General features: G+C 59.0%; 1 protein-coding gene across 38 annotated transcripts in view; it reads left to right on the top strand.

The window, feature by feature from the left end:
* Nucleotides 1-26,639, top strand: part of TSNARE1 (t-SNARE domain containing 1) — a 171,215-nt gene that overhangs the window by 109,398 nt on the left and 35,178 nt on the right. For 17 of the 38 annotated variants that reach the window (XM_070221238.1, XM_070221259.1, XM_070221257.1 and 14 more), the window contains 2 exons: nt 1,940-2,022; nt 5,697-7,007. In XM_070221238.1, the coding sequence (XP_070077339.1) occupies nt 1,940-2,022; nt 5,697-6,026 (413 nt within the window). In that variant the 3' untranslated portion in view covers nt 6,027-7,007. Of the gene's footprint in view, nt 1-1,939; nt 2,023-2,816; nt 3,360-3,645; nt 3,883-4,397; nt 4,483-5,696; nt 7,008-26,639 lie in introns of those variants that run through there. The other 21 variants (NM_001433520.1, XM_070221247.1, XM_070221263.1 and 18 more) reach the window with 6 other exon arrangements.

The raw sequence follows: 26,639 nt of genomic DNA, 5'->3' as shown, positions 1-26,639 counted from the left end.
GGGCTGCGGGAGGAGGAGCCAGTGGGAGCTGGGGTCTCTTGTGCGATGGAGCTCCCAGGGTAGAGCTGAGTCTGACCTGGGAAGTGCTGTGCAGGCTAGGAGCGCCCATGGTGCAGCCCTGGGCCTGCAGCCTGTGCCCTGAGCCCTGGGCCTCCAAGACATTATTCTCTGGTCCGTGGGGGCCTCGGCTGTGGCCTCACTCACGCCGCTGGGTGGTGTGTTACTGGCAGAGTCAGGCTCAGAGTGTCCCCAGGGCCCAGGCTTGGTGCATACCAGGATCGGGCTTTGTCCAAGTCTGAGGGCAGGTCCCGGTGCAGCCCAGGCTGTGTGTGGTTGCAGTACAAAGACCCAACTGGGAGTGTGGCCCCCAGCGCTGGCCCAGACACTGCTGCCTTCTGTTCCCAGTGGCAGCTCTTCTCGCTCTCTGCTTCCACCTCTTCCCGTGACGGGAGCGAGACCAGGCTTCTGCTGCCGGGTCTGGGGGTGCACGGTGGCTCGTTGGCACGTGAGTGGGCAGGGGCAGGGGCAGAGGCAGGGCCCTGGGTGGACGCCTCCTGCCTGCAGGGCTGGTCCTGCCACAGTGGTGGCCATGGACGGAGTAACCAAACTTCTGGTTCTGCCTTCCCTACGCTCTCTTCCGGGCTGGCTGCAGAGGGCAGTGCCCCTCTATGGGGCAGGACTATGGAGAGTTCTGTTCTTCTAGGGGGCCAACGCTGCCCATGTGAGAGAAGTGGGGGTGCCCTGGCCCTCCCCACCGCACCCAGGCTGGGGCTGGAGGGGCCCCAGGTGGACTGCCCCTTGGAGCACACCCACTGGGCCAAGGAGGCGCTGTGTGGGCCGTGCCTGCATGTAGGGGGACCTTCTCTGCCCCGAGCCTCCAGCCCCTGTGCCGCGCTCCACTTGGGTGGTGCCCAGGTGCTCAGTGCCCCATGGGAGGTGTATGATTTGAATTAAACTATTTCTGCCTCCAAAGTCTCACCAAAATGCGTGAATTTGGAGGCCTGTCTCTCCTCCTTGAGGCATTAATGTACTTAATGTGTGTTTGCGTCTGACGTATCTGCCAGCAGCCACAGCGCTGGTCTCCACTGAGTGCAGGTCCTGTGCTGGCTCCCAGCCCTGTGTCTGGGTGCGCTGGGCACCTTCCCGTGGGTAGAAGAGGGAACAGCATGGAGAGTTGCTCAGAGCCCTCACCTGAATTCAAACCTAGTTCCTACTGTGGCCGCGTGTGCAGTCTCAATGCCCCACTGCCCCCATGCCCCTGGCCTGGCCCTACGCTCACAGTGCGCCTTGAAGGGGCGTGGCGCATTTTACCTGATGCTGAGTGGGATCCTCTGGTTTCCTGGGGCTGCCCTGGGCCTCATCAGGGCGGCTCAGGTGTGCTACTGGTATGACATCTCGGGGGCTTGTTGACGCCCTCTCCAGGCCCCCGCCTGAACTCCCTGGACCCCACTCAGCCCCCCGCCGTAGTTAGAACCGGCTGGTCCGTGCCTGATGCTGCAGGCCAACAGGTGCTAACGCCCAGCGCCCTGTGTCTAGAGAAAGGTGTGCACAGACCCGGTCCCGGCTGTCCTCACAGGAGCTCTGTGAGATGCACGGAGGCCAAGCTCAGCCTCTCAGAGGCCGTGGCCAGGGTGGGGGCCGAGCCACCCAGGGGTGCAGAGGTGGCGCAGAGCCCAGCCTCTGTCCTTCTCTGAGTGAGCGGCCCCTGCCACGAAGGGTGCTGCCTGGCCCTCTGTCTTGGTGGCTCTGGCCAGCCAGTGCCCATGCCAGGCAGGCCACCTGTACCCATCCCTGCAGCCTCTGCTTCTCAGGAGGCCCCGTGACCACTGGGGGACAGATGCCACCCCCCACAGCCCCTGGGCCTGGGCTCCCTGGGCTTGTCCTCAGGGTGTGCTCAGGGTCTCCACTCTGTAATTGCTTCTGTTGTCTTGATTTGCAGAGAGTATTGAAGCCAGCCTTGAGGCTGCGTCCTCGCACACAGAGGCAGCCAGCGAGCTCCTGGCTGGAGCCAGCCGGCACCAAGTAAGTCAGTGTGAGGGGACAGCCCGCGACCTACGGCCCCTTCCATCCTGTCCCCCTGAGGCCAGCCCCTGCCGCCCTTGGGAGGGCCTCTCCCACCGGGTCTTCTCGGAGCAAGTGGACTGGTGGGGGGAGAGGTGGGGCAGTGGGGTCTGTGCCCAGGTGGTCGGAACCGCCTCCTCTCTCGTCTGCACCCCCACTGAGGGGGGCCAGGGCCTCTGCCTGCCTGGCCGGCCCAGCGGGAGCATGAGGGCAGGAGCGAGTGAAGAGCATGAGCAGGGCTGGCATGGTGGGTCTCGGTGCCACGGACACTGAGGTGGCTGTGGTTCCCCAGGAGCATGCCACACGCTTGCAGAGCTGCCCCACAGAAAGCTCTGCGGCTCCTCCCTTCTCCTCCGGAGGGCAAGGAGCAGCTGCAGGCGTCTGCCTCCTGCCTCCTTCCTGGAGGGGGCTGGCCGCGGGGGAGGGCTGACTCTCCCCCTCCTCTGCCTGCCGCATCCAGCCTTGCCTGGCTGGAGGCTGGGATGGGTCGTCCCTGCTTGGAGGGAACAGAACCTGGCTTGGGACACGTGGGCTGGCTCAGAGGGATTGGGGACAGATTTCAGACTTTTATTTGCTTGAGATGGGCTTAGAGCCACCTTGGGGACCAGCTGCCGGGCCTCCTTGCTGACCCATGGCTGCCACGTGAGCACACGACTGGGCCACGCAGTCTCGGGCTTTGTCCGTCAGAGCAAGAGGGCCTGGCAGCCATTCTCCGCCCACTCCCTCAGCCACTCTGGCTCTCTGCTCCATGCTAGGCCCTGACATGCAGAAGTGGCCCCTGCCGAGCCTGTCCCTCGAAGAGCAGCCATCCTCGGGTGGGTGCAGGGGGTCTGGGCCAGCACCGGGAGGGCCCTGGGCCAGCAGGCAGCGAGGGCTTCCCAGGAGAGTGCCCGCTCCGTCTTAAAGGCAAGCAGGAGTTGTCCTGGCGGAGGGGACGGTGTGTGCAGAGGCTAAAGGACGGGCCGCCCAGGCAAGTTCAGGACACTGCAGGCCGGAGCGTGGACAGCCGTGTGGGGGCCGTGCCGGTGGGAGCGGGGAGGGGCGCTGGGGACAGATGGATGGACGATGCCCTCATTCCCTGGGGGCTCTGGGAAGCCAAAGCTGTGCTTGGAAAGGGGACTCTGGCCACCTTAGAGGGGAAGAGAGAGTAGGAGGGGGCAGTGGTGTGGACCACAGCAGGAACGTGGGCAGGGTGAAGAGGTGGAGGTGGGGCAGTGTCCCTTCCCAGTGTCCCTCCCCTGCCTGGAGAGCCCAGATGGGGCAGGCCACACACAGGATGGGTGGCCGGCCGGCTGGCCGCAAGAGCCCAGGCCTGCACTCTGCCAGAGTGCAGTGAACGTGCACTGTGAGTGTGAGGGTAGAGGCTGGGCCACTGCTGGCCCCCCGCTTCTCTGTCAGTGGCCATCAGACTCAGAAGTCAGGATGTCCAAGGGTGGCCACATGACACTGGTGATGCTGCAGCAAGTTAGGAAATGGGCTGTGCCAGGGTCTCCCTGCAGGGTGGAGGCGGAGGAAGGGCTGGAGGTTGTGTCTGCTGATGCCAGCTTGGGGCTCTGTCTCAGCTCATGTCCTGCCACCTTCCAGCATGTGGAGGGCAGCCCGGCCCTCCACCTGGGACCTCTCTACCAGGCTTGGTCCTTTCAGGCCTCCTGGAGTAGAAAGCGCAGGCTGTGACTGATAAGCACGGTGCACTTGTCGGAAGCCCAGGGCCAGCCTCTCTGTAATGAGAACTCTGCGAGCAGGGATGCCTGCCAGGGGCCCTCACCACCAGAAAGCCTCATCTCAAGAGGGAAGCAACAAACCAGCAGCGTGGCTCCCTCCATGGGCACCCAGGGGCCGCCAGGTCAGAAGGATCGGCAGATGCCTGGACCTTGGAAGGAAGATGTGACAGTGAGGAGGAGGAGGAGGAGGAAGAAGAAGAGAAGCAAGAGGAGGAACAAGAGGAAGAGCAGGAGGAGGAGGACCTGGAGGAGGCGCAGGAGGAGGCGCAGGAGGAGGAGCAGGAGGAGGCGCAGGAGGAGGAGGCACAGGAGGAGGAGGCGCAGGAGGAGGAGGCGCAGGAGGAGGAGGAGCAGGAGGAGGCTCAGGAGGAGGAGGCTCAGGAGGAGGAGGAGCAGGAGGAGGAGGCACAGGAGGAGGAGGAGCAGGAGGAGGCTCAGGAGGAGGAGGCTCAGGAGGAGGTGGCGCAGGAGGAGGCGCAGGAGGAGGAGGCGCAGGAGGAGGTGGCGCAGGAGTAAGAGGCGCAGGAGGAGGCGCAGGAGGGGGCGGTGGCACGGGCAGCCCCTGTGTCCATGGACACCTCATCAGGCTCAGACCCCCGTCCCACCTCTTCCCAGCTCGCTTGTGGGCCTGGCCCCCTGGTGTGCTGCTGTCGTCGCCCTGTTTCCATTGCAGATCAGGAACTCCTGTCCCATAGATGAGGTGAGTGGGGCTCAGGACTGGAGGTACAGCCACAGTTTCCGCCACACAGGGATGTTCTCCCACTCCCACCTGCCTCTGCAGTGTGTCGGGAAGTGTCCGTCAGGACAGGACATCACCACGCCCCGTATTTCAGGCCCAGTTAGTTTTCCCTGCAATATTATTGACTTATCTTCCACACTCAGCCAGTTGTCAGGGTTAGGAGCCCTACAGTCAGACCTTTCATTTGCAGATCAGGAATTTGAGGCCCAAAAAGAGAAAAGAGGGGTTTTCTAAAGGTCACCTAGCTCTCAGGAGGCAGAGCTGGTTTTGGAGCTCAGTCTGCAGGATTCCATGTCCAGGGCTTTTCCTGCTGCCCTGGGGAGGTGGTGCTTTCATGTCCACCCCTCGTCCTTCTACATGGTGGATGGGTGCGTGTGTAGACAAACGGATGGACAGATGGATGGGTGGATGGATGGGCAGAGGGACTGAGGGATTGAGAGGGTAGCGCAGGTATTACAGGTGAATGAATGGGTGAGTGGATGGACAGATGGATGAACAGAGGTGTGAGCAAATAGGTGGGTGAATGGATCAAGGATGGATAGGTGATGGATGGATGGATGGAAGGAAAAAAGAACAAATATATAGCTGGGCGGGTGGATGGGTGAGTGGATGGCTGGATGGATGGACAGAGGCTGAGATGGACAGAGGATCGAGGATGGATGGCTGAGAGATGAACAGATGGGTGGATGGATGGATGGATGAATGTGAGGAAGGAGGGTGCAAGGAAGGGAGGAGGTAGACGGAGGGAGGGTGGAGGGATGACTGATGGACAGTGGATGGGCAGATAGACAAGTGCGTGAGTCTGTGGGTATGTATAGGTAGACAGATGGACAGACAGGATGGTGGATAGATAATGGCCAGCTTGGGTGGATGGGTGGGTGGAGGGATGTGTGAATGGTGGCTGGATGGGTGGAGATGGCAGCATGGTGGTGAACCCCTAGGCTTTGGAGTCACCAGGCTGAGGTTTCAGTCTCAGCATTACTAGAACACGTCTTCCAGGCTCACTCCTGCTTTCTTAGTTAGGGTACTGCTGCCCGCTGCAGCAGGCACTGTGAGGCCAGAGCTACGAGTGCAGGGGGCCTCATGCAGCTTACTCTTCTGGCACCTCCCGTCCCTCCCTATGATGCTCCCATCCTTGCTGGCAAGGGCTCACATTTCCTGTCTCCCTCTGCTAGCCGACGAGGAGGACGAGGCCCCCAGCTGCCTGTGGCTACCCCTGCGGACTCTGGATGGGCCAACCCTGCCCGAGCCCGACCCCCTGGACCTCCGAGGAGCCTTCCCTGCGCCAGCCTCCCCGCCCTCCCCACCCGCTTCCCCGGCCTCGGCACCCCCAGCAGCTGCGTTCACAGGGGCCTTCCGGCCCTCCCCTCCCTCCTCTGCGCCACCCCAGCCCTCTGGGAGGCCGGCAGTGGCTGAGGCCTCTGAGTTTGAGCGGCGGCTGCTGGACGTCCATCAGCGGCAGGGCACCCTGCTCTCCTCCTGGTCCCAGCAGCAGAGTGCACTGATGGCTCAGCAGAACCTGCTGCTGCAGCAACTGGCCGAGCAGAGCCAGCGGCTGGCCGATGGCGTGGAGGCCCTCAACCGGACCCTTGAGAGGCTGGTGGAGGCCCACCCCTCCCGAGGAGCCTCGCCCGCAGCCCCAGACAGCACCCCTGCTGGCGGAGAGGCCCATGGGCCCTCCAGAGGCTCCCAGGGCAGCCCCCAGGGCATCCACCCAGGCCCGGAGGTCTTCTCAGGGATGATCTTGAAGGTGGAGGAGGAGCCCTAGAGTCTGGGCCCTGGAGGCCGCAGGCACAGCGGGGACTCTAGTCCTTCTAAGAGGGACTGAGGGAGAGGTGGGCAGAGACGGGGCCTCGGTGGAGCCAGAGAGGACACCAGTGCCATCCACCTGTGCTTGCTCCTTCTGTCGCTGCCATTGTCTGTGCGGCTCCGTGACGTGTGAGGAAGGGCTTCCGGGAGCCGGCCCCCCGGGGGCCTGGACAGAAGTCTACTCAGGGACCACGCAGCTGAGGAACAGAGGGACGCCAGCAGAGTCCGGCCTCTGCTCAGCTTCCTGCGCTCCAACCAGCCCGGTGAGCATCGTGGAGGACGAGCCAGCACCTCTGCAGCGGCCGGCGGGCAGAGCGGCAGGAAGAGGCGTGGGGGCCCAGCTTCCCTGACGGGCACCTTGGGACCCTGGAATGTGGCTTCACTGGGTGCCAAGAAGGCCCCCAGAGTGTGCCCTGGCATGACTCCTGGAAGCCCCTCCTTCGTGGGCGTGTGGACTCGGAGGGCTGGCTCCTGTGGTCCTCTTGATTCTGGGCGAGGGAACCATGTCCCATTGGCCTGGAGTCATTCCTCCCCAGCTTTGTCCCTCTTGTACGGTATCTATGTGCACATTTGTTACTGGGTCCTGTGTGGGATCGGGTGTCGTTTTGTACCTGTTGATTTCTCTTCCAAAAATATATTTTTCTTATATAAGCATAAAATAACAACAAAAAAACGCATTCACGATGCTGCTGCTGCTGCCGAGTCAATGAGACAGAACCCGCCCGTTCTCCCCAACGGGCTGTGCCCCTGCTTCACCCCCGGCGGCCCTGAGCACTTCCTGGTCTCAGATCCTCCTCCGTCCACCACCTCCTTTGGCTCTTGGTCCCTTGGGGCCCAGCACCCACTCCTGGGCCTGTTAGGCAGGGCACAAGCCACACCCAGACAGCTTGGGTGGCCGTCAGGGACAGCAGGAGAGGGCGGGTGGCCCCAGCCCCCGGGGCCCCGCTGGTCTGGACCTCCCTCCCTCCTCCAGCTCTTCCACGGCTTCCTCCTGACCCTTGTGGGTAAAAGCCTTTTCCAGAAGCAAGATACTGAAGTAGTGGCATGACCTGGACGGCGTGCTGCTCCCAGCGCTCCCAGGGAAGCCCAGCACCGTGGAGAGCCGACACCTTTGTCACTGGCACAATGGGTGGGAGTTTTCCTGGTTTTCAGGTTTTACCGTGGGGCCAGCAGTGTGTCAGGAACTTCTGTCTGCAGAAGATGCCCAGGCTCTTGAGCCACGGAGCCGCTGCCCTCTGCGGTCTAGCCCAGTGCCCTGCCACCCTCTTCCTCCATGGGTGCAAAGGGCATCATTTGCTTTGCATGGCAGACTTTACTCAGATGGCCCCTCCTTGGAACCCTTCCTTCTACCCTACAAATCCTGGGTCCATCTCAATGCCACCTCTGAGAAGTCTTCGTAAATGTTCATTCCAGGTGGAAGGAATGGACCCTTCTTGTCCACTAAAAGATGCCCACCGTGGTTGACATTCACCTCCCTATTGGCAATGAACGCTACTTTCTTGTGTTATAGGCTATCACTGGTCAACCCATAATGTAGTCCCAACTGAGCCCTGACCCTGGTCACACACTGAGCCCTGATCCTGATCATACTCTGAGCCCTGACCCTGGTCACATGCTGTGCCCTGAGCCTGGTCACACTCAGCCCTTACCCTGGTCACATACTGAGCCCTGACCCTGGTCACACACTGAGCCCTGATCCTGATCATACTCTGAGCCCTGATCCTGGTCACATGCTGTGCCCTGAGCCTGGTCACACACTGAGTTCTGACCCTGCTCACACTCTGAGCCCTGACCCTGGTCGCATACTGAGTCCTGACCCTGGTCACGCTCTGAGCCCTGATCCTGGTCACACACTGAGTCCTGACCCTGGTCACATGCTGAGTCCCCACCCTGGTCACACTCTAAGCCCTGACCCTGGTCGCACACTGAGTCCTGACCCTGGTCACATACTGAGTCCTCACCCTGGTCACACTCTAAGCCCTGATCCTGGTCACACTCTGAGCCCTGATCCTGGTCACACACTGAGTCCTGACCCTGGTCACACACCGAGTCCTCACCCTGGTCACACTCTAAGCCCTGATCCTGGTCACATACTGAGTCCTCACTCTGGTCACACTCTAAGCCCTGATCCTGGTCACACACTGTGTCCTGACCCTGGTCTCACACTGAGTCCTCACCCTGGTCACACTCTAAGCCCTGATCCTGGTCATACACTGAGTCCTAATCCTGATCCCTGACCCTGGTTGGTCCCATGATGCCTCTTGGGAGCCTTCTCTGGGCTGGCCCCTGTAGTAAGTGCTGAGGATACAGAAGTGACCAAGGCAGACAAGAGGCCTCTTCTCTCAGAGCTCATGGTCTGCTGCAGAAATCAATACTAAGCAAGTAAATACACATTTGGTGAATGTTATTGCATATATCAGTTAAAACTAGTTAGATGTATTTGACAGAAAACCCAGAATGGCGTGTTTTAAAGAAGATGGGCATTGTGGCTCTTACATATAGAAATCTGGAGGTTGGGGATCCAGAGCTAGCAAGGTGGCTCCGCAGTCCGCAGAGACCCAGGCGGCTTTCAGTGCCCTCCTCCATCATGGTGCTCCTGGTCCACGGTGATTGCGAGACTCCCACCATTGCACTCAGGTTCCAGGTAGCAGCATGGAGGGAAGGGATTAGGAAGGGCACACCCCTTCCCTTTAAGGGCACCTGTGCCTGGATCTCATCCCAGTGGCTGGAAGTTACTCAGGTGCCCATACTGAGTTGCAGTAGAAGCTGGGAAATATCTTTATGGCTTTAGCCCCAGACGGAGGTCCTGTTGCTGGAGGGAGGGTGGGAGGTGCCGAGCAGGCAGCCTGCAGTCCCACTGTGGAGCTGACCGCTGGGACGGTGGTGCTATGGGCTGCGGTGCCCTCCCTGAAGAAGGCTCTGGGGCAGAAGCCTTAGAGCCGAGCTGGCAGACGTGGGTGAGGCTGGCAGAGCAGGCTGGTGGAGAGGAGGGCCGACAGGGTCTTCAGAGGAATCAGGGCAAGCTTGGGGATAGACGGCCCCACTCCTGCTTTGGGGCTGAGGAGCCGGGGCCTGAGAGGGGGCATGGCTGCTGAGGGGCAGAGTGACCCTCTTGGTCTGTCTCCCTCCACTGCCCAGTGCCCTTTGCCCCCTGAGTCCTGAGCCCCTTGCTGCCACATGCAGAGAGCCTGTAGGGGCATGGCTGGGACAGGGGCCTGTCTGCTGGGCCATGGGTCTGGGCTGCGCAGAGGAGCGCAGGCTGCACGTAGGGAGAACAGAGGCCCTGCCTGGCCTCGAGGGTGGGGTCTTCATGCACGGAAGGGCCACCAAAGTCGAGCCAGGAGTGCTGCCCTACGACCTGGGGCTCTGGGCGCTCCTTCTCTTGGGAATGGGGTAGGGCAGCCAGAAGATCCGTTAGGAAGGAGGCTGTGGTCTTGGTTTAAGCAGGAGCCTGTCAGACCTGTTGAGGATGAAACGTTCTTAGTGAGCATGTGAGGTGGAGGCAGCTGGAGGGACAGTGGCCAGTGCCAGGTGGGATTCTAGCTGAGGGCAGCCTGCGGCCGCCAACCTCAGGTCTGCACATCCTCTTCTCCCCCCCGGGCAGCCATGGTTCTGAGCTGGAGCGGCCAGGGGGACGGTGGAGCTGGGAAGAGGGGCGGAGGGGGAGCAGGGCTGCCAGGAGGGTGGCGAGGTCAGGGCTGGTGTCCTGGCGAGGCCGTGGGCCCAGCGGTGGGGAGCCCGGAGCCAGCTGGGGCGGGGGCCATGCGTGCTCAGCTGCCCTGGGCAGGGGCACAGGTCAGTGCTCAGAGAGAGAAGGAGCAGTTGGCGTGGAGAGCCTGCGAAGGCTGTGGGGACAGACGCCAGGGGAGGGGTCACGGAGAGGGAAGGCAGCATGCTGGGGACGCTGAGAGGGGCCTGATGGGGACATCTCTTAGGTGGCAGTGGCCAGGGCAGGAGACGTTTCTACGGCATTCTCTGGCTTGACTGCTAGGCCTTCCGCAGCATGTTCCAGAAGAGAACCTTTCCCCGGGCTGGAGAAGCGCTGAGGTAGCTTCCACCAGACCCGGAGGAGAGCTCAGGTCGGCTCGCCACACCCCTCGTGTGAGCAGGAAGCCTGAGAGCCAAGCAGCATTGGGGGCACAGGGGCGAAGTCCAGGGTCATGGAGAGAGCAAGGGGCAGCCTTGAGCCCGGTTCAGAGTTCCGTGTTCATGCCCTTCCCCTCCTTGGCTGCCTGACCAGGTGAGTGAGCCTCCCCTGCTGTGAAATGAGAAGGGCCCATCCTGCCCTGGAGGAGCCGCAGGAAAGGAGGGCAGTGGGGCAGACCTGCTCCTGGGGGATTGTGGCTAGACCGCCCGGATGGTCTCCCGCTATGAAACAATTTAACATGAGAAACCCTGGTTTTAAATGCTTTGCTGGCTCCCAGAGAATAATCAATATGAGCAGTCTTGTCTCCACACCACCACCCCTGCCGCCCCAAATGAGAGCGCTCTGGTGGGAAGCAGAGGAAAGGCTGCCCCGCGGCCCTGGATCCTGGCAGAAGGTCCTTTCCAGAGAAGAGGGTCCAGGCAGGCCTTTGGGGCACCCGCAGACTGAGAAGCACCATGTGAACCCACAGTCAGAGGCTGTGGGTCTATAATGGGGCAAGCCACTCAGTGGGATAAGTAACAAAAGAGAAATAAGGGGAGAACAGGACAACAGCCTTAGGCCCTGTTATGGGCTGAACTGCATCCCCTAAAATTCCGATGTTGGAGTCCTAACCCCCGGCACGTCAGGACGCGACTGTGTGGAGGCGGGGTCTTCACAGAGGTGAAGGTAAGTGAGATCACAGGGTGGCCCTGACCCAGGCTGACTGGCGTCCTTATACGAGGAGGAGATCAGGACACAGACACTCTCAGAGGGACGACCGTGCGAAGACGGGGAGGAGGCGCCGTCTACACACCAGAGAGAGAGGCCTCAGGGGGACCCAGCCCTGCCGATGCCTTGGGCTCGGACTGCTGGCCTCTTGAACGTGAGAAAATGAATTCCTGTGGTTTAAGCTGCCCAGTCTTTGTTACGGCAGCCTTGGCAGACTCCTACAGACCCCAGTGGACTCCTGCTGTGGGAATTCATCAGATACGTAACATAAGATCATTTCTAAGAACCATTTTTAAAGCAAGATGAGATCATACAAATGAGCAATAATAAGAGATTACCGAAAGTGACCAAGAGCCAGCCCTGGTGGCCTAGTGGTTAAAGTTTGGTGCACTCCACGTTGGCGGCCCGAGTTCGGTTTCCAGGTGCGGAACCACACTGCTCATCTGTCAGTAGCCATGCTGAGGTGGCATCTCGCATAGAAGAACCAGCAGGACATACAACCAGAATATACAACTACGTACTGGGGCTTTGGGAAGAGAAAAAAAAATGGAGGAAGATTGGCAACAGATGTTAGCTCAGAACAAATCTTTCCCAGAAAAAAAAAAGAGTGACCAAGTGTGTCTGGAAAAGATCAATTATAACTCTGAGAAATGAGCTCAACGGATGGGTCAAGCAACATATTTGGACACAGATGAAGTGAGAAATAGCAACTGAAAGATAAATCTGAAGAAATTACGGTATTACAGAGAGAGATGAGAAGACAGAAACTGTGACAGAGATTAAGAGATACGGAGAAGAGAGTCAGACATTCGACCCACGTGTAGTTGGAGTCCCGGAGGAGAGAAGCTGGGATGTGGGCACGCAGTGTGTGAGGGGCCGAGGTCCCACTGACACCAGGCCGCTGGACCGAGGGAAGCGCATTCCTGGACGTGACACCGGGGAACCGTGGACGCCGCGTGGAAGGGCAGCTCCAGGGAGCAGCTGGAAAGGAAGGAAAGACCCACAGCCTTGCTCACCGCTCAGCCCCATCAGCAGCAGGAGAAGCTGGAAAACGGTGAGGTAACATCTACCCGGTGTTGAGAGCAAATGACTGTCCACCTGGAAATACGCGCCAACAAACCCTCTTTCGAGAAGAAAGACAAAATGCAGGCATTTCCGTACACGTGAAAACTCTGAGGTTCACCAGCAGGAGACTTTCACCAAAGGACCCCGGAGGACGGGCGTCAGGCGGAGGGGAACTGTCTGAGGAGGGAGGTCTGGAGCGCAAGGACAGCGGGCCAGGAGGCGGTCGGGGTGAGGGAACCCCGCAAATGGCTGTGTGAAGTAATAAACTCGTAACTGACTGTGACGTCCAGTCTGTGGGGTTAAAAGCGGAGAAAGCCGAGGACAACGGCTGCACAGTGACGAGGTGTCACGGGGGAGAGCGGACAAAGCGTGCTGAGCACGTGGTATTTGCAGGGAAGGTAAGTGTCCATGAATTTTAGCCTCTGTTAATAAACTCAAGGGCTCCTTCATCACAATTGAAAACGTAGGCTCTGCAAAGGACCCCGCTGGGAGGATGAAAGGCAAGCTACTTATGGGAGGAAATGTCTGTGAATCACAATCTGACAGAGGACTGGTATCCTGAATTTGTAAAGAGCTCTCTAAATTCAACAATCAGAAAACAGTTCAATTAGAAAATGGGCGGGCCGGCCTGGTGGCGCAGTGGTCAAGTTCGCATGTTCCACTTCTCAGCGGCCCGGGGTTCGCTGGTTCGGATCCTGGGTGCGGACATGGCGCCGCTTGGCATGCCATGCTATTGCAGGCATCCTACATATAAAGTAGAGGAAGATGGGCATGGGTGTTAGCTCAGGGCCAGTCTTCCTCAGCAAAAAGAGGAAGATCTCAGGGCTAATATTCCTGGAAAAAAAAAAGTAGACAAAAGATTTGAGCAGACCCTTCACCAGAGAAGATCCGTGGCTGGCAAATATGCACCTGAAAAAATATTCAACATCGCTAACCATTAGAGAAATGCAAATTAAGCCCATCGTGAGATGCCAGTACGTGCCTCCTGGGATGACAGGGTACGGAGAAACGACGACTCATCCAGTGCTGGCAGGACTGTAACAAGGCACAGCCGCTCAGGACAATTGTTGGACAGTTTCTTTAAAAGTCAAATGGCCAGTTACCATACTGCCCAACAGTTGCACTCGGGCATCTATCCTGGAGAAGTCAACTCACCTTCACACGAAAACCTGGACACAGTGTTCATGGCAGCTCGTTTATAACAGCCCCCCACTGGAAGCAACCCTCGGGTCCCTCGGTGGGTAACGGGCTGGGTGTGGTGCCGCCATGCCGTGGAATCCTCCGCAGGAGGGACGGACGAGCTGTCTGGGTGGCTCCAAGGGCCTTTCGCTGAGCGGAGAAGCCAGTCCCAAAGGTCACGTGCTGTGTGGTTCCCTGTGTGTGACATTCACACAGTGAGGAAAGTATGGAGATTGAGGACAGACTGGCGGTTGCAGGCATTTGGGAGGTAGGAGAGGGTGCGACTCGGAAGGGGCAGCGTGGGGGAACCCCTCGGGTGTCGGGGCAGCTCTGTTCCGATCACGGCGTGGTCACAGGATCTCTGTGTGATGAGATTCCACTCACACACACACACACGAAACCAGTAAAAAAATACAATGACATTTAAGGCAGCAGGTCCTCCCTAGAAGAGCGGCGTTGGAGGAATGGCTTTCATCCAGTGGGACTGGAGTGGAATACAGTCAAGCAGACGTCCTTACTGAAGAAAAAGGAGAATCATATGAAAATAAAAGTAAAATACAGAATCATATAGAAGAAAGAATAGGACCCATAGAAGAACGAGGCAGGCTTTTGGACTCATGTCCAGTAAACAATTAATGCCGGTAGATGCAAAGAGCCCATTAAATGTCCAGGATCGTCACATCGGAGGAAAAAGTCTCTGTCGTGTACGAGAGACTCACAGAAACATGAGGCCGTGGGAAAGGTGGGGGTAAAGGCATAAAGAAGGAAGGCCAGTCAGAAACCGCGTGGAAGAAGGTGGCAGTGTCAATTTCAGGCAGAATGGACATTAAGACAAATGTATGTATAAATAATATGAATAAACACATTAAATATGGTAAAGAGAATTACTCCATAACATGCTCAGTGCATCAGGAAGACGAACCTCTGAACTTGTATATGCCTAATAAAATAGATCAAAATAAAATAAATAAAGCAAAATTTCTCATCTAAAGAGAGACTCCAGCATTAACAGGAGAAGCTTTCAACATGGGGCACAGAGATGGGAAATTAGTAAAGAGAGAGCAGGTTTGAATATACTGAACACCGGGCTCGCTGGACACTTACGGACCGCGCGCTGAACAAAGGGAGAATGCTCTGTCTCCTCAAGGACGCCGGGGTGTTTGCAAGTTTCGACCAGGAATTAGATCATAAAGCAAATGTCAACAAGCTTCAGGGATTCAGTAATGCACAAGACACCGCACTTGTTAGAAATGCAGTTGGAAAGATGCAATCATCAGATATTAATAGAAAAAAGGTAAAGTAAAAGTTCCTTGTCTGTTTGGAACTTTAAAAACAGTTCTAAATAACTCCAAGGTCAAAAAAGAAATCATTAATGGATATGTAAAAAAGACATAATTGCATAATAATGAAAATACAGCGTATTGAAATCTGTAGGGTACTTCGAAGGAAATTAATAGTCGTAAATGCTTATACAACAAAAGAAGAAAGGCTGAAAATTAATGTATTCAGATATTAAAAAGACGTTAAATAAAAGTAAAAGGACTATAGAATAAACTCAGAGAAATTAGAAGACCGTAGAGACAAGAGCAGAGTCTAAGAAGTTACAATAGGTCTCCACAAAGCCGGAAGATGGTTCCTTGGAAAGACCACGAAAACAGAGAAACTACTATTAAGATCGATCCAGAAGGAAAAGAGCAGAAATTCCAAAATAATAAGAGTTCCATGAACAATTTTATGCCAACACATTTGGAAACTTGGGAAAAAAAATGGACCGAATTTCTAGAAAAGTGTAACTCGCCACCATTGACTGGAGACGGAATAGATGCCTCGATGGTTCTTCAGCCATTAAAGAAATCGAATCGGTGGGAAAACTCCTTCCACGGGGCAAGCACTAAACCAGATGGTCTGTGCAGGGTGTTCCACCCTACTCGCAAGGAAGGGAGCTGGTCATATACAAACTTTTCTAGAAGACAGAAGAAGCGGTGAGATTCCTACGTGCATGCATGGTACGGGGTCACATCAGAGACGACGCTCTGCGAAGGGGCCTTAGGGGCCGTCAGTCTCGTGAACGAGACGTGGTAACCCTACAACAGCCCGAGCAAACCACACCGTGTTGTGTCGTCTGCCTTTGGAGGCCACGAGTTAGCAGAAAGGCCGGAAAACCACCAGAAAACCATCCTGTAGGGGGATGATGCCCCGTGTGGGAGGGATGCCGTTGAGCCCCGAACTCCGGCTGCGCCAGCTCTGTCCCAAGCACCCCCGTGTGCTAATGCGTTCCGGCACCCCGGGGCCCTGCGGCGGGAGCTGGATCGTCGGCTTCAAGGGAAGCAGAAAGCCGTGGAGCCCATCCTGGCCCTGTTTCATCCCCTCCCATCCTTTCCTACCCGCTTTCCTGTGTCCTGTCTGCTGCTCCTGCATGTCTTTCTTCAAACTCACGCTCATCAGAGAGGACTCCCCTGACCCTTCTCCCCACCCGTCGCCCTGGAAGCAGTTGTCTTCCCTGCAACATGCTGGTGCCACGAGTCAGGCTCTGGCTGCAGCCCTGGCACCTAGGACAGTGCTCGGCATGCAGTTGGCGCTCAGTAAATGCATATTGCAGAGCACCAGGCACGTCCCAGGATTCTGCCCAGGAATCAGTGAGGCTGGGAGGCTAGAGGCGCCCCGGGGGGCAAGGCTGGAGCTAGGGTGACTGGGTGGGTGAGATCAGGAGATGCAGAAAGAATATCTCCCGTGGGGCCGGGCCTGGGGTGGGATGGAGGCTGGGGTCTGATGGTGGCCTGAGGACCCTAGGCCTCTGAGCTGACCTCAGTCCAGCAAAGAGCAAAACATGCTAAGAACCCCGCTGGCCGACCAGCCCCCGGCTGGTGTGTGCCTCCAGGGGACAAGGCAGACGGGGGATGAATTCTGGCCGGAAGCCCCTCCTCACGTTCTTAGTGACAGGATGTTTTAACCACGAGAGCCCCAAGGGACATGTCCCAGGAGTTGGGGCTGGGGGCCTGCTGCTCCGGCCAGGCTGGGAGCCACGGTGGGAACCTGCTTGTTGGGGGTGGGTGAGTATGTATTGGGGGCGGGGGAGGAGGCTGCCTTTTAATTGGGAGGCCAAGCAGATAAATAAGCAGCAATTGGATTTGCTGAGGCCCGAGCGTGCGTGGTGTGCCTGTGTACAAAGAACACGGGAGAATCTCATTTTCGTGATCAGATTGTTATAGATTCTCCCCCTTCTGCTGAGAAATGTGAATGTGAATTGTGTTCCAGGCATTGTGGGGACAGCTGGTGCGGCCGCGGGGGTGGGAGGGGGGACCCCATGTGCTCTCAGGCCGGACCCTGGATGCTGTGCCCTTTCTGTCTACACTGGCTCTTGGGCTGCTCAACCAGTCCTGCTCTGAGTGGATGCCGAGCAGGAACATAACCCTAGGCGAAGATTTAAGTCAGTCTACGTGGCATTTAATAAATACCAGGCTCGCGACACCCTGAGCAGGAACGGTGGGCCTCTCCGCCCTGGATGGGCTGCGCAGACCCACAGAGCTCGTGGCCCTGGGAGCAGGTGGGGGATGCTTTGGCAGTTGGAGCCTCTGTCCGTCCTCTGCCCGGGGCCCCATCGTCTGACAAGGCCCTATTGCCCCACTGCGTCACTGGCTACTCTGAGCAGCTTCAGATCAGGATGGCCTGGGTTGGAGGCCACTGCTGCCACGGCCCGGCATCAGCGTGGCTTGAGGGTCACATCCCCCTTGTCTGAGCCTGCTGGACCGTGCCCGGGACATGGGGGATGTTGAGTGACGTGCATGCTCTCCTGGGAGAGTGGGTCAGAGCATGCCGAGACTGCAGGTGTGTTGGGAGGACAATGCAGGTCCTGGGGCTGCTCTGGGTGCTGGGCCGGTGGGCACTGGTTGGAGGTGAACGACAAAAGGCCGTGCACCTGCGGCTGGTGCCCAAGGCTGGGTGAAGACAGGCGTAGATAACCACGTGGCCTTGGCCCCTCCCAGGCAGAGGCCCGTCACCCTTTCTTTACGCAGGAAGACGGCTTTGCTGGGACGGGGAGCAGAGCTTGCCCTTGGGCGCGGTGTGGAGCCCTGTCTACTGACCCCTCGCCCCTGCTCTTCTTGCTGTGGCCTTCAGGCAAATGGCCGCTCACCTGGGTGCCGGGAGGGCAGCCGGGCGCTGGCGGCCAGGCAGCGGGAGGGGTGCGTCGGGGTAGCCAGCCAGCCTGGTCACAACGTTCCTGTTGTATAGACCAGGGTCAGGGGGCGTCCTGCCACAGAGCGTGGCTAATGAAGCGCCAGCACTGCGGGCCAGACCCCGATAGAGGGGAGATGCACACGGCCTCGGCTGATGTGGAAAGGCCCCGGAGGAGGGGGTGGCATTGACTATGAAAGAGCAACAGGATCGTCTTAGAGCCAGACGTGCCTGCCCTCCGCGGACAGGGGTGACCCAGTGCGGCCCTCACAGCAGCCCGCGAAGGAAGAAGTGCGTCTCCCATGGAGAGGCCAGGGGTGAAGAGGCTTGTCCAAGATGCTATTACAGGCAGCCAGCACCCATTCACAGCCTGGAGGGGGGCAGGTGTGCACATGCACTTGGGCAGTGAACATGCGTGTGCATGCATGTGCACATGTGTGTGAATGGGCATGCTGCACACACTGTGCACGTGTGTTTATGTGTGCTTGTGTGTGTATACATGTGCTTATGTATGTGTGTGTGCATGTGTTTGTGCAGGCATGTTGAATGTGCTGTGCACCTGTACACATGTGCGCATGTGTGTTGTATCCATGTGCACCCGTGTACGTGTGTGTGCGTGTGTGGACCTGAGCGCCTGCTCCCCTCCTGGGCCAGTGTTGGGAGCCCAAAGTGGGTGAGGTGCACTTTCTGGCTGTGGGTCAAAACGGGCAGAAGGGCTTTTCCGGGAGGTGGCGGGGTCTGTAGGAAGCAGCTAAGCAGCTGGAAGGGGGCCCGGGGCTGGGCATGGGGGCAGAGGAAGAGCAACATGTCCGGGGCCAGGCCTCCAGCCCCTGAGCTCCATCCCACCACAGGCAGAGGAAGGGATGTCTGGCCGCACCTCACAATCCCCAGGCTGCTCATCAGACAGGCCCCTCTCCGCGGTGGATCTTCCGCGAGGCCCAGGCCCTGTTCGTGAGTCCCCTGGATTCTCACCTGAGGGGCAGCCTTCAGGCACCCCTTCCTAACCAAGCTTCCTCCTGTCCTGATAGCTTCCCCCTAGATGGAGCTTTGCAGTGCTGGACCAGCAGGGGAGTGGCCCAGCAGTCCTCAGCCCAGGACATAGGGCAGGCACCTGGGAGGAGTGCGGCTGGGGGGTCCTGCTCGAAGATGGTGGCCTGGAAGAGGGGAGGAGCCTCCCAGAGGCTGTTCTCGCTGGCGAGGCAGCTGCCAGCCAGCTCCAGGAGGCATCTCCTAGCATCCTTCCCAGACAAGTGTTTAAACTCACCAGGTCAGCTGGCCAGGATGCCGTTGGCTCACAAACAGCTCCTGCCCGTGTGGTGTGGCCTCTTCAACATTACCGCTTCAGGAGACCTCATCCTCCTGCCCTGCCCCAGTGCAGCTTTGCATGCTGCCGCTGAGAGGGCCCTGGGAATTCCTGGCCACTCCAGTCGGGGAGGCTGCAGCCCAGAGAGAGGAGGCGCGCTATGGTCACTCCCAGTGGGGACTGGTCTGGGAATGGGAATTGCCTCCTCAGGGAGGTGACAAGGGGACATCACCCCACGGCGGGGTGATTGGGGGTGTGTGCGCGCGTGGGAAGGTCCCTTTCAAGGCAGAAACAATGCAGTTTTAAAGTGGTGGGGAATCTGGGCTTATTTTCAGCAGCTGTATGCAAATTGAATGCAAATGAACCTGTTTTATTTCCAGTACCTGTGGCCCAGAGCAGCCGTGTTCTAGAGGACGAGAGTCAGTCTGGCATCTTGTCCTCATTCACAGCAAGAGTCCCCTTCTTCAGGTGTGCTGAGTAGGGACGAGCACTGCTGCTTATTTAACAGATGAGGACGGTCCCTGAAGTCAGACAGACTGGGTTCTATTCCAGCTCTGCCAGTGACTTGTATGCGACTCTGAGCACACTGCTTAATCTCTGTGTACCTCATTGCCCCTTCTATAAAATACGTATCAGTAATGCCTCAGAGGGCAGCGTGTGAGGCTCTTAGCATGGTGACTGGTTCCAGTGGTGATGATGGTGATAGTCCTGGTGATGGTGGTGATGGTGGTGGTGATGGTGGTGGTGGTGGTGGCAGTGGTGGTGATGGAGATGGTGGTGGTGGTGATGGTGGTGGCAATAGTGGTGTGGTGATGGTGGTGGTGATAGTGGTGGTGGTGATGGTAATGATGGTGGTGATAGTGGTGGTGGTGATGGTGGTGATGGTGATGGTGGTGATGGTGGTGGTGGTGGTGGTGGTGGTGGTGATAGTGGTGATGGTGATGGTGGTGATGGTGGTGATGGTGATGGTGGTGATGGTGGTGATGGTGATGGTGGTGATGGTGGTGATGGTGATGGTGGTGGTGGTGGTGGTGATGGTGGTGATGGTGATGGTGGTGATGGTGATGGTGGTGATGGTGGTGATGGTGGTGGTGGTGGTGGTGGTGGTGGTGGTGGTGGTGGTGATGGTGGTGATGGTGGTGATGGTGATGGTGGTGGTGGTGGTGGTGGTGATAGTGGTGATGGTGATGGTGGTGGTGGTGGTGGTGATGGTGGTGATGGTGGTGATGGTGATGGTGGTGATGGTGGTGATGGTGGTGGTGGTGATGGTGGTGGTGGAGATGGTGGTGTTGGTATAGTGGTGGTGGTGGTGGTGATGGTGATGGTGATAGTGGTGATGGTGGTGATGCTGATGGTGGTGATGGTGGTGGTGGTGGTGATGCTGATGGTGGTGGTGATGGTGGTGGTGGTGCTGCTGATGGTGGTGGTGATGGCGGTGGTGGAGGTGGTGGTGGTGATGCTGATGGTGGTGGTGATGGCGGTGGTGGTGGAGATGGTGGTGATGGTATAGTGGTGATGGTGGTGGTGGAAGTCATGATGATGGTGGTTATTATGGTGATGATAGTGAGTCTTCCATCCCAGGCACTGTACAAGGCACTGGGAGACTGAGGAAAAAAGATCTCTCTGTCTTTGAGATGCCCATGTCTTATTCAGAAACTCCCTGGGGTGGGACCAGTGTCCCAATCTGTGTTCTTACCCTCCAAGCCTGGAGGCCTCTGCCCCGAAGAGCACGGCTATTTGCGATCCTGCCTGAGGGCAGCTGTGATGCTGCTCTATGGACCTTTCTTTCTGGAGCCCCTGCTGCATCAAGAGGGCTGTGCCAGGCAGGCGGGAGTCATAGGGAAAGATGCCATGGTCCTGGCTCTTGGGGAGCTGTCATTCTTCTCCTGTGGCCACGCGGCCCAAGACGCAGGACAACACCCTGTCCTCCACTTGGGCTGCAGCGCCTTCCTCTGTACAGCAGAGCCCGCACCCCGCTGTCTTCATTCTGTGGTAGGGGCCTGCCTCCCCGCCTGGTCTCTGCTCCCCCGGGCAGGCGCAAGTCTGCCTTTCCCTGCCATCCTGGCAGTCGGCACAGGAATGAGCTCAGAGTGAGTGTTCAGCACCTGCCAGAGGGCCAGCTTCGCCTTCTGACAGTTTCCCATGGGGCCGTGCCTGGCAATGGAGGGTGTGGGGTGCCGAGTAACAGCACCAAGAGCCCCCAGTGTGGCCGGTCCTTGCCAGGGGCCCTCCCTTCTTATCCCTCTGCGGTGGGTCGCTGCGTGGATGTGGGAGTGAAACTTGAGAGAGGCTTGCGCTCGCCGACATCATGCACTGGCAGTGGCAGAGCCAGGATTTGAGTCCAGCTCTCTGAGGCCCAGGCTTCCCTGTGTACCTCCACACTTCTGACAGAGCCAGCGAGTCAGGAAAAGGCAGTGCTCCCTGGAGGGGCCGGTGGCAGGGATGAGAGAGAAACACAGTGCCGATGGTCCCATGAGGCAGTGCTCCCCCCGACATGCTGTGCACAGAGTTGGGTTCTGAGCTTTCTGGAAGCTAAGCGAGTGTTTTGGTCCATGTGTCACCTCGAGCTGCTGGAGGCGGTCTGGAGAGGGCTGGAGGCTTGGCTGGCAGCGCGCCTCCTCTGGGGCTCATGAGCATTGGCTCATCAGCATGGGCCGCAGGGAAAGGTCGGGCGATGGGGAGGCCTCCATGCCAGGATGCGCACACGGTGCGCCAGGCGCTGGCGAAGCCAGCTGCAGCCCTGAGGCTGGGACTCACTTGAATCCAGTTGGCCGAGCTGGGCCTTCTGCGGACAGATACAGATTGGCTTCATTGCCAGGCCTCAGCGCTGCCAGGCCCAGGGGCCAGGCCCATGGCCCTCCCGCGCTTTCTGCCAAGAAAGAAGCAGAAAGGGAGACGGGGATTTTGCTGCTCTCGCCAGGAATGCCTCTGCAGGAGATGCCTTCTGTCTTCTGGAAAAGGCTCGTCTCCTATCACAGCCCCACCGTCCCAGTCTAGCTCAGCTCTGAAGGGGTCTGGAGGTGACGGGAGTGAGGGTGGGTGGACAGCAGTGGTAGAGTGACCTGAGACCTCCCCCCTCCCGCCTCTCCTGTCTTGTCGCCAGCTCAGTTAGTGTCACTGCAGCCATCCCTGCTATGTCACACAAGCAAGGCATTCCCAGCAGTGGTTGGGCAGACATTCCTGCTGTCCAGCTTCAAAGCCTTTCTTGCCACTGGGCCCGTTCCTCCCCAGGTCGGCACTGCCAGCCCAGTCCAGCCTCCCGAACATGCCACTGTCCCCAGAGGGCTGCGTCGTCTGGGGCCCCTTGTCCATGGGGGCCGTCAGACATTATCCTCCATCAGACACTATCCTCCATCAGACACTATCCTCCAGGGTAGGAGGGGTGCAGGAGGGAGGGGGCTGTGCCCCTGCTCTGCACATCTGTGCCTGGGTAGGACCTGATGGAGGACAGGCCTGTCCATATCTCGCTCAGCCGAGACGCACACCTGTCCCACCAGGAAGCAATGTGCCCATTGTGCAGATGAAACAGCTGAGGGCGGGAGCTGAGGGCACCTGCCCGGTGCCCACGGAGCCAGGACGGGGACTCACTGCTGCGCTCAGCCCAGGCTCGCTTCCAACCCATTGCACATGGGCGTGATGACGGCAGTGGTGGCAGTGAGGGAACAGGGGTGACTCGCAGTGTCGTTACCTCATCCTAACGAGCTCCTAGCCTGACTGTCTCAAGGAGCAGAGCTTGAAAATGCCCGGACTGTGCCTGGCTGTGTAAGTTACTTGCTGTGTGACTTTGATGAAACTACCTACCATCTCTGAGCTGTCCTCTCGTTGTCTGGAGATATCCCCTCTCCTGGGTTTTGGGGTGTTAAGTGAAACCGTGCCGGTACCTGCGTGTTGAGAGCCCAGCACACGCAGTACCCCTTCTTGCTCTGAGCACTGTCACTGCCAGCACCACCTCAAACCTCTGGGCGGGGCAGGGTCCCAGCCTCAGTCTACACATGAGCAGAGGAGGCCCAGAGAGGCTCAGTGACGTGGCCTGGGTCACACAACCAGTCAGTGGCACAGCCCGGATGAAGAGCCCGGTGCCCCGGTCGGTGCCGGCCTTCCTCCTCCTCGCTCCTGCACCGACACGTTATTAATCCAGCCTTCTTTAGGAAGCCAGAGCAGCGTGTCTGTTTACCTCTTGATGGCAGAAAGAGAAAACAACAAAATTAAACCATGCGAACCGCCCAGACATCAAACAAGCTCTTCCTCAAAACGCGTGCTCTGCAGACAGAAGACGGAGTGCGGAGCGTGGCCGTGCCCGCCCTCACAAGCCCCTGAAGGCTGGAGATGCTCCTCTAATGAGCCTCGAGCCTGTCTCCAGGGAGGGAGCGTTCCCGGGCCTAATTGACGCTTCCAGAAGGCGCGGCAGGGCAGCGGCACCTGGGCAGACAGGTGTGTGCCGTGCCCCAGCGGAAGAGCTGTGGCTGCCTTGAGCTGCTCGCGGGGCCAGCTCACGGGACCGTGGGGACGCTCATGGCAGTGCGTGGGCGGGAGCACACACATTTTGTGCCTCGTCCCTCAGAGGCGGGGGGACCCGCTTTTCTTTCTTGATCTCGGCTTCCTGGAGTTTGGCTTCTCCATTTCAGCCCCGACTGAAGGGACTCAAGGCTCCGAGGGAAGCCCTCAGGTGGGCGGTGGCACCCATGTGCCAGGGGGTCAGAATCTGGAGGACGGAGATCTGACCAAAGGTGGGGGGTGGGGAGTCTGGCTCTGATTCCAGATGACTTGGGCTTGACCCCATCGCTTGTCTTCTGTGTGGTCTTGGGCCTTGGCAGTCCCGTCCTGCAAGTGGGCGCTCTGGGCCTCGGAGGGCGTCAGGCGTTGAGTGTCAGCACCACGGACAGCCCTACGCATCGCTGTCCTCGGGGCGGTGGAGGCTGGCCAGCCGCCGACTCCTTCAGGGTGCCCTGTGCCCTTCTGTGCCGGGCGCAGACCCCAGGCCTTGGAGAGCAGTGATTGATCCTCATCACTCTGCGAGGGGCACGGGAGGGCAAGGACAGTCACCAGAGATAGCCTCCTGTGCAAGGCCCTGCACGTGTCCCCTGGGAGCCTCCCCTGCAACCCCAGGGCCGGAGCCCTGTGTACACCTCACAGAGGTGGAGGTGGTGGGCAGTCAGGCTAGCTCCCCCTGCAGGCCCTCAGTGTCCGGTGGCCTGTCGGCCGCAGCATCGCCCCCTCACACATGGAAGTGCCTGGGCCACACCGACTCCGTGTTCTCCAACCCCCGAGACTTCGCTGCTGCCTTGGGAAGTCAGGCAAGGGCTCATTAACCATGCTGTCAACAAGGCAGATGGAAGGGCTCTGGAGGAAACCAGAGCAAAGGGGACGTCTGTGATCCGGGATTGTGAAGCCATCCCAGATGCCTTCATGGGGAGCGAGGCTTCCGCCACGTTGGCGAGGCCCGTGCCTTTGACGGCTGCTCCCCTTCCGCTGCGCCGGCCTCTGCTGCTGTCTGCTTGGAAGGGGGTCTGGGGATGCTGCCTCAGCAGGGGTCCTTGGCACCCACTGCTTGAAACCTTAGCACGCGATGAGCTTTCCCTTACTTCCACTTAGGGGAGGGAGGCCTCTTTACAGCACCATTTATAGCCTGCCTAAGAGCTCCCCCATGCCCCCCAAATTTGCATTTTTCGCTCAAAATGCTCTTGCTTCTGGCAGGAGAATGGATGAGAAAATCAGAGAGGAGCTTGTGGCTGTGAGCACGAGCGGTTGCCGTGTGGGTTTTGTTAACGCAGGGCCTGGCTGCATTAAGCACCAGCACGCACACCCCGCCCAGCTGCCAGCCTCCACGCCGGCGGTCCCCACGTGGTAATGACCGTCAGAGCCTTGCTGTCCACTTTGAAGAAGGGAGTGAGGCCAGAGAGGCCTCAGGGGCTGCGGAGGATCACGCGGAGGTTAGCGGCAGAGTCGAGCATCCCTTCTTTAAGCGGAACCCCTGCTCCTCCTGGTACCCATCAGCTCAGGCTGTTGGCCGCATAATAAATGAGCCCAGGTCTCAGGTTTGGGTTTTGCTTGTGTCGCACGTCCGCAGCTGGTTGGAGGCTTTACTCTGAGTGCCTTTGCTCTGTGCTTGTGACTCTGGGACCCACACTGATGGGCAGCCCCCTCCTGGACGTGGCCAGGCTCCTGGCAGAGAGACCAGAGCACAGAAGAGTCCGAGAAGAGCTTTGAAAGTGTCGGCTTGGAAGCAGCAAGCGACGCTGCCCCACTGCACTGACCAGAGCCTTTCCCAAGCCAGTCCTGGGGCTGCGGGCTGCCGAGCACTGTCCTGCAGGGAGGGAGGGATACCGCGAGAAGTGCGGGGGAGCACTGTGCACAACAGTACCAGTCACCACAGCCTCAGAGCCGCTCCCCGTCTCCAGCATGCCCCCTCCCCCCACTTCCATCGTCCCCTCCTCTTGTGGCCTCTGCCCAGGCCCTGCCCTCCTTGGGGTCTGGGAAATCGCCACGTTGCCCCTCTGTTTCCCAGACTCAGCTCTGTGTGGGGGAGCTTGGTTCCCCTTCCTGGGAGCGGCCTGCTCCTGAGTCGGGGGGCTGGGGACTTGGGGACCCCAACACACGCTGACCTTGGCGACCTTCACTCTCCTCCCTAGAGGAGGCAGCCTGGCCTGGGGCTTCAGGCCAGTGCCCCCAAGGCCAGCAGTCCAGGAGGCTCTTTCCCTGGGATTTGGAGAGCACAGGGAGGCCCCTTCTCCCCGTCTGTCTCCCTGGGGCTTTGTCGTCACGGCAGGCGGTGTGTCTGCATCCTCATCCTCAGAAGCCCCCTCCCGAATGCTGGCAAGTCTCAGCTTCCGCCTTTGATCCAGGTGGGGCCCCTGGGCTCTGGGGGAGTCCCTCGCTCCAGCCCCTCCCTCCAGCCCCCAGGCTTGGGGCTTTTCGGATGCATTTGGCCCAAGACTAGCGTCCCTAATGTCAGGGAGGAGAGAGCTGCACGTGTGGGCGCTGTCTGGCCTCAGCTGCTTCCAGCACTCGGGGCTCAGATGCAAGACTGTTGGGTGAGTGAAGGCTTGGGGGGGCGGGTGCAGCATTACAGGGCACAGCTGCTTTGGGCAGCAGCCTTTGTGGCCTCTTCCTTGTCCTGTGCAGATGCCCGGGGCGTGCAGGCCCGTGGCAGGTGCCCTCCCACCTTGGCAGAAGTGCTTGGGCAGAGGAGCGTGTCGAGCCTCCTCGAAAGCGGACGGACTGCATGCTTTTGGATTCAGAATCAACCAACTTCCGCTGCGTGCAGACGTCATCTCCCTTCTTGCATCCTCTGCGAGCCCCAGGGATAGCCTGTTGCCATGTGGAAGGCAGGGCCAAGGCTCGGTGGGGCTAAGGGGCTTCCCCAAGGTCATGCTTGATTGGAACCCCGTCTGCTTGACCCTGGGCCGGGGGCCTGGTCTGGCTGCCTTCCTCCTCTGAGGACGAGTGAAGAAGTCAGGGCTGTGCCCAGAGACGGCTGGGGAGAGACGGAGAGGAGGAGGCGATGGGCAGAGGTTTGGAAGCTGCCTGCTCTGGGGACAGCAGCTGGAGTGTCTTTGTCCCGAGAGGTGGGGCCTGACAACTTGGAAAGGGGACCGTGGACCAGCGGCACAGCTCACAGCTTGTGAGGGCCTCTGGGGGGAAGCCCAGCCCTGCCGTCTTCAGGGGGCCGCATTCACGGGGTGTGTGAGCTGTGGGTGAGCGAGGTCTGTCTCTGTCCTCAGTGCCGGCCTGGCC

The sequence above is a fragment of the Equus caballus genome, chromosome 9 (genome assembly GCF_041296265.1).
Source record: "Equus caballus isolate H_3958 breed thoroughbred chromosome 9, TB-T2T, whole genome shotgun sequence".
Classification (NCBI taxonomy): Eukaryota; Metazoa; Chordata; class Mammalia; order Perissodactyla; family Equidae; genus Equus; species Equus caballus.
This window is presented reverse-complemented; position numbering and strand designations above follow the sequence as displayed.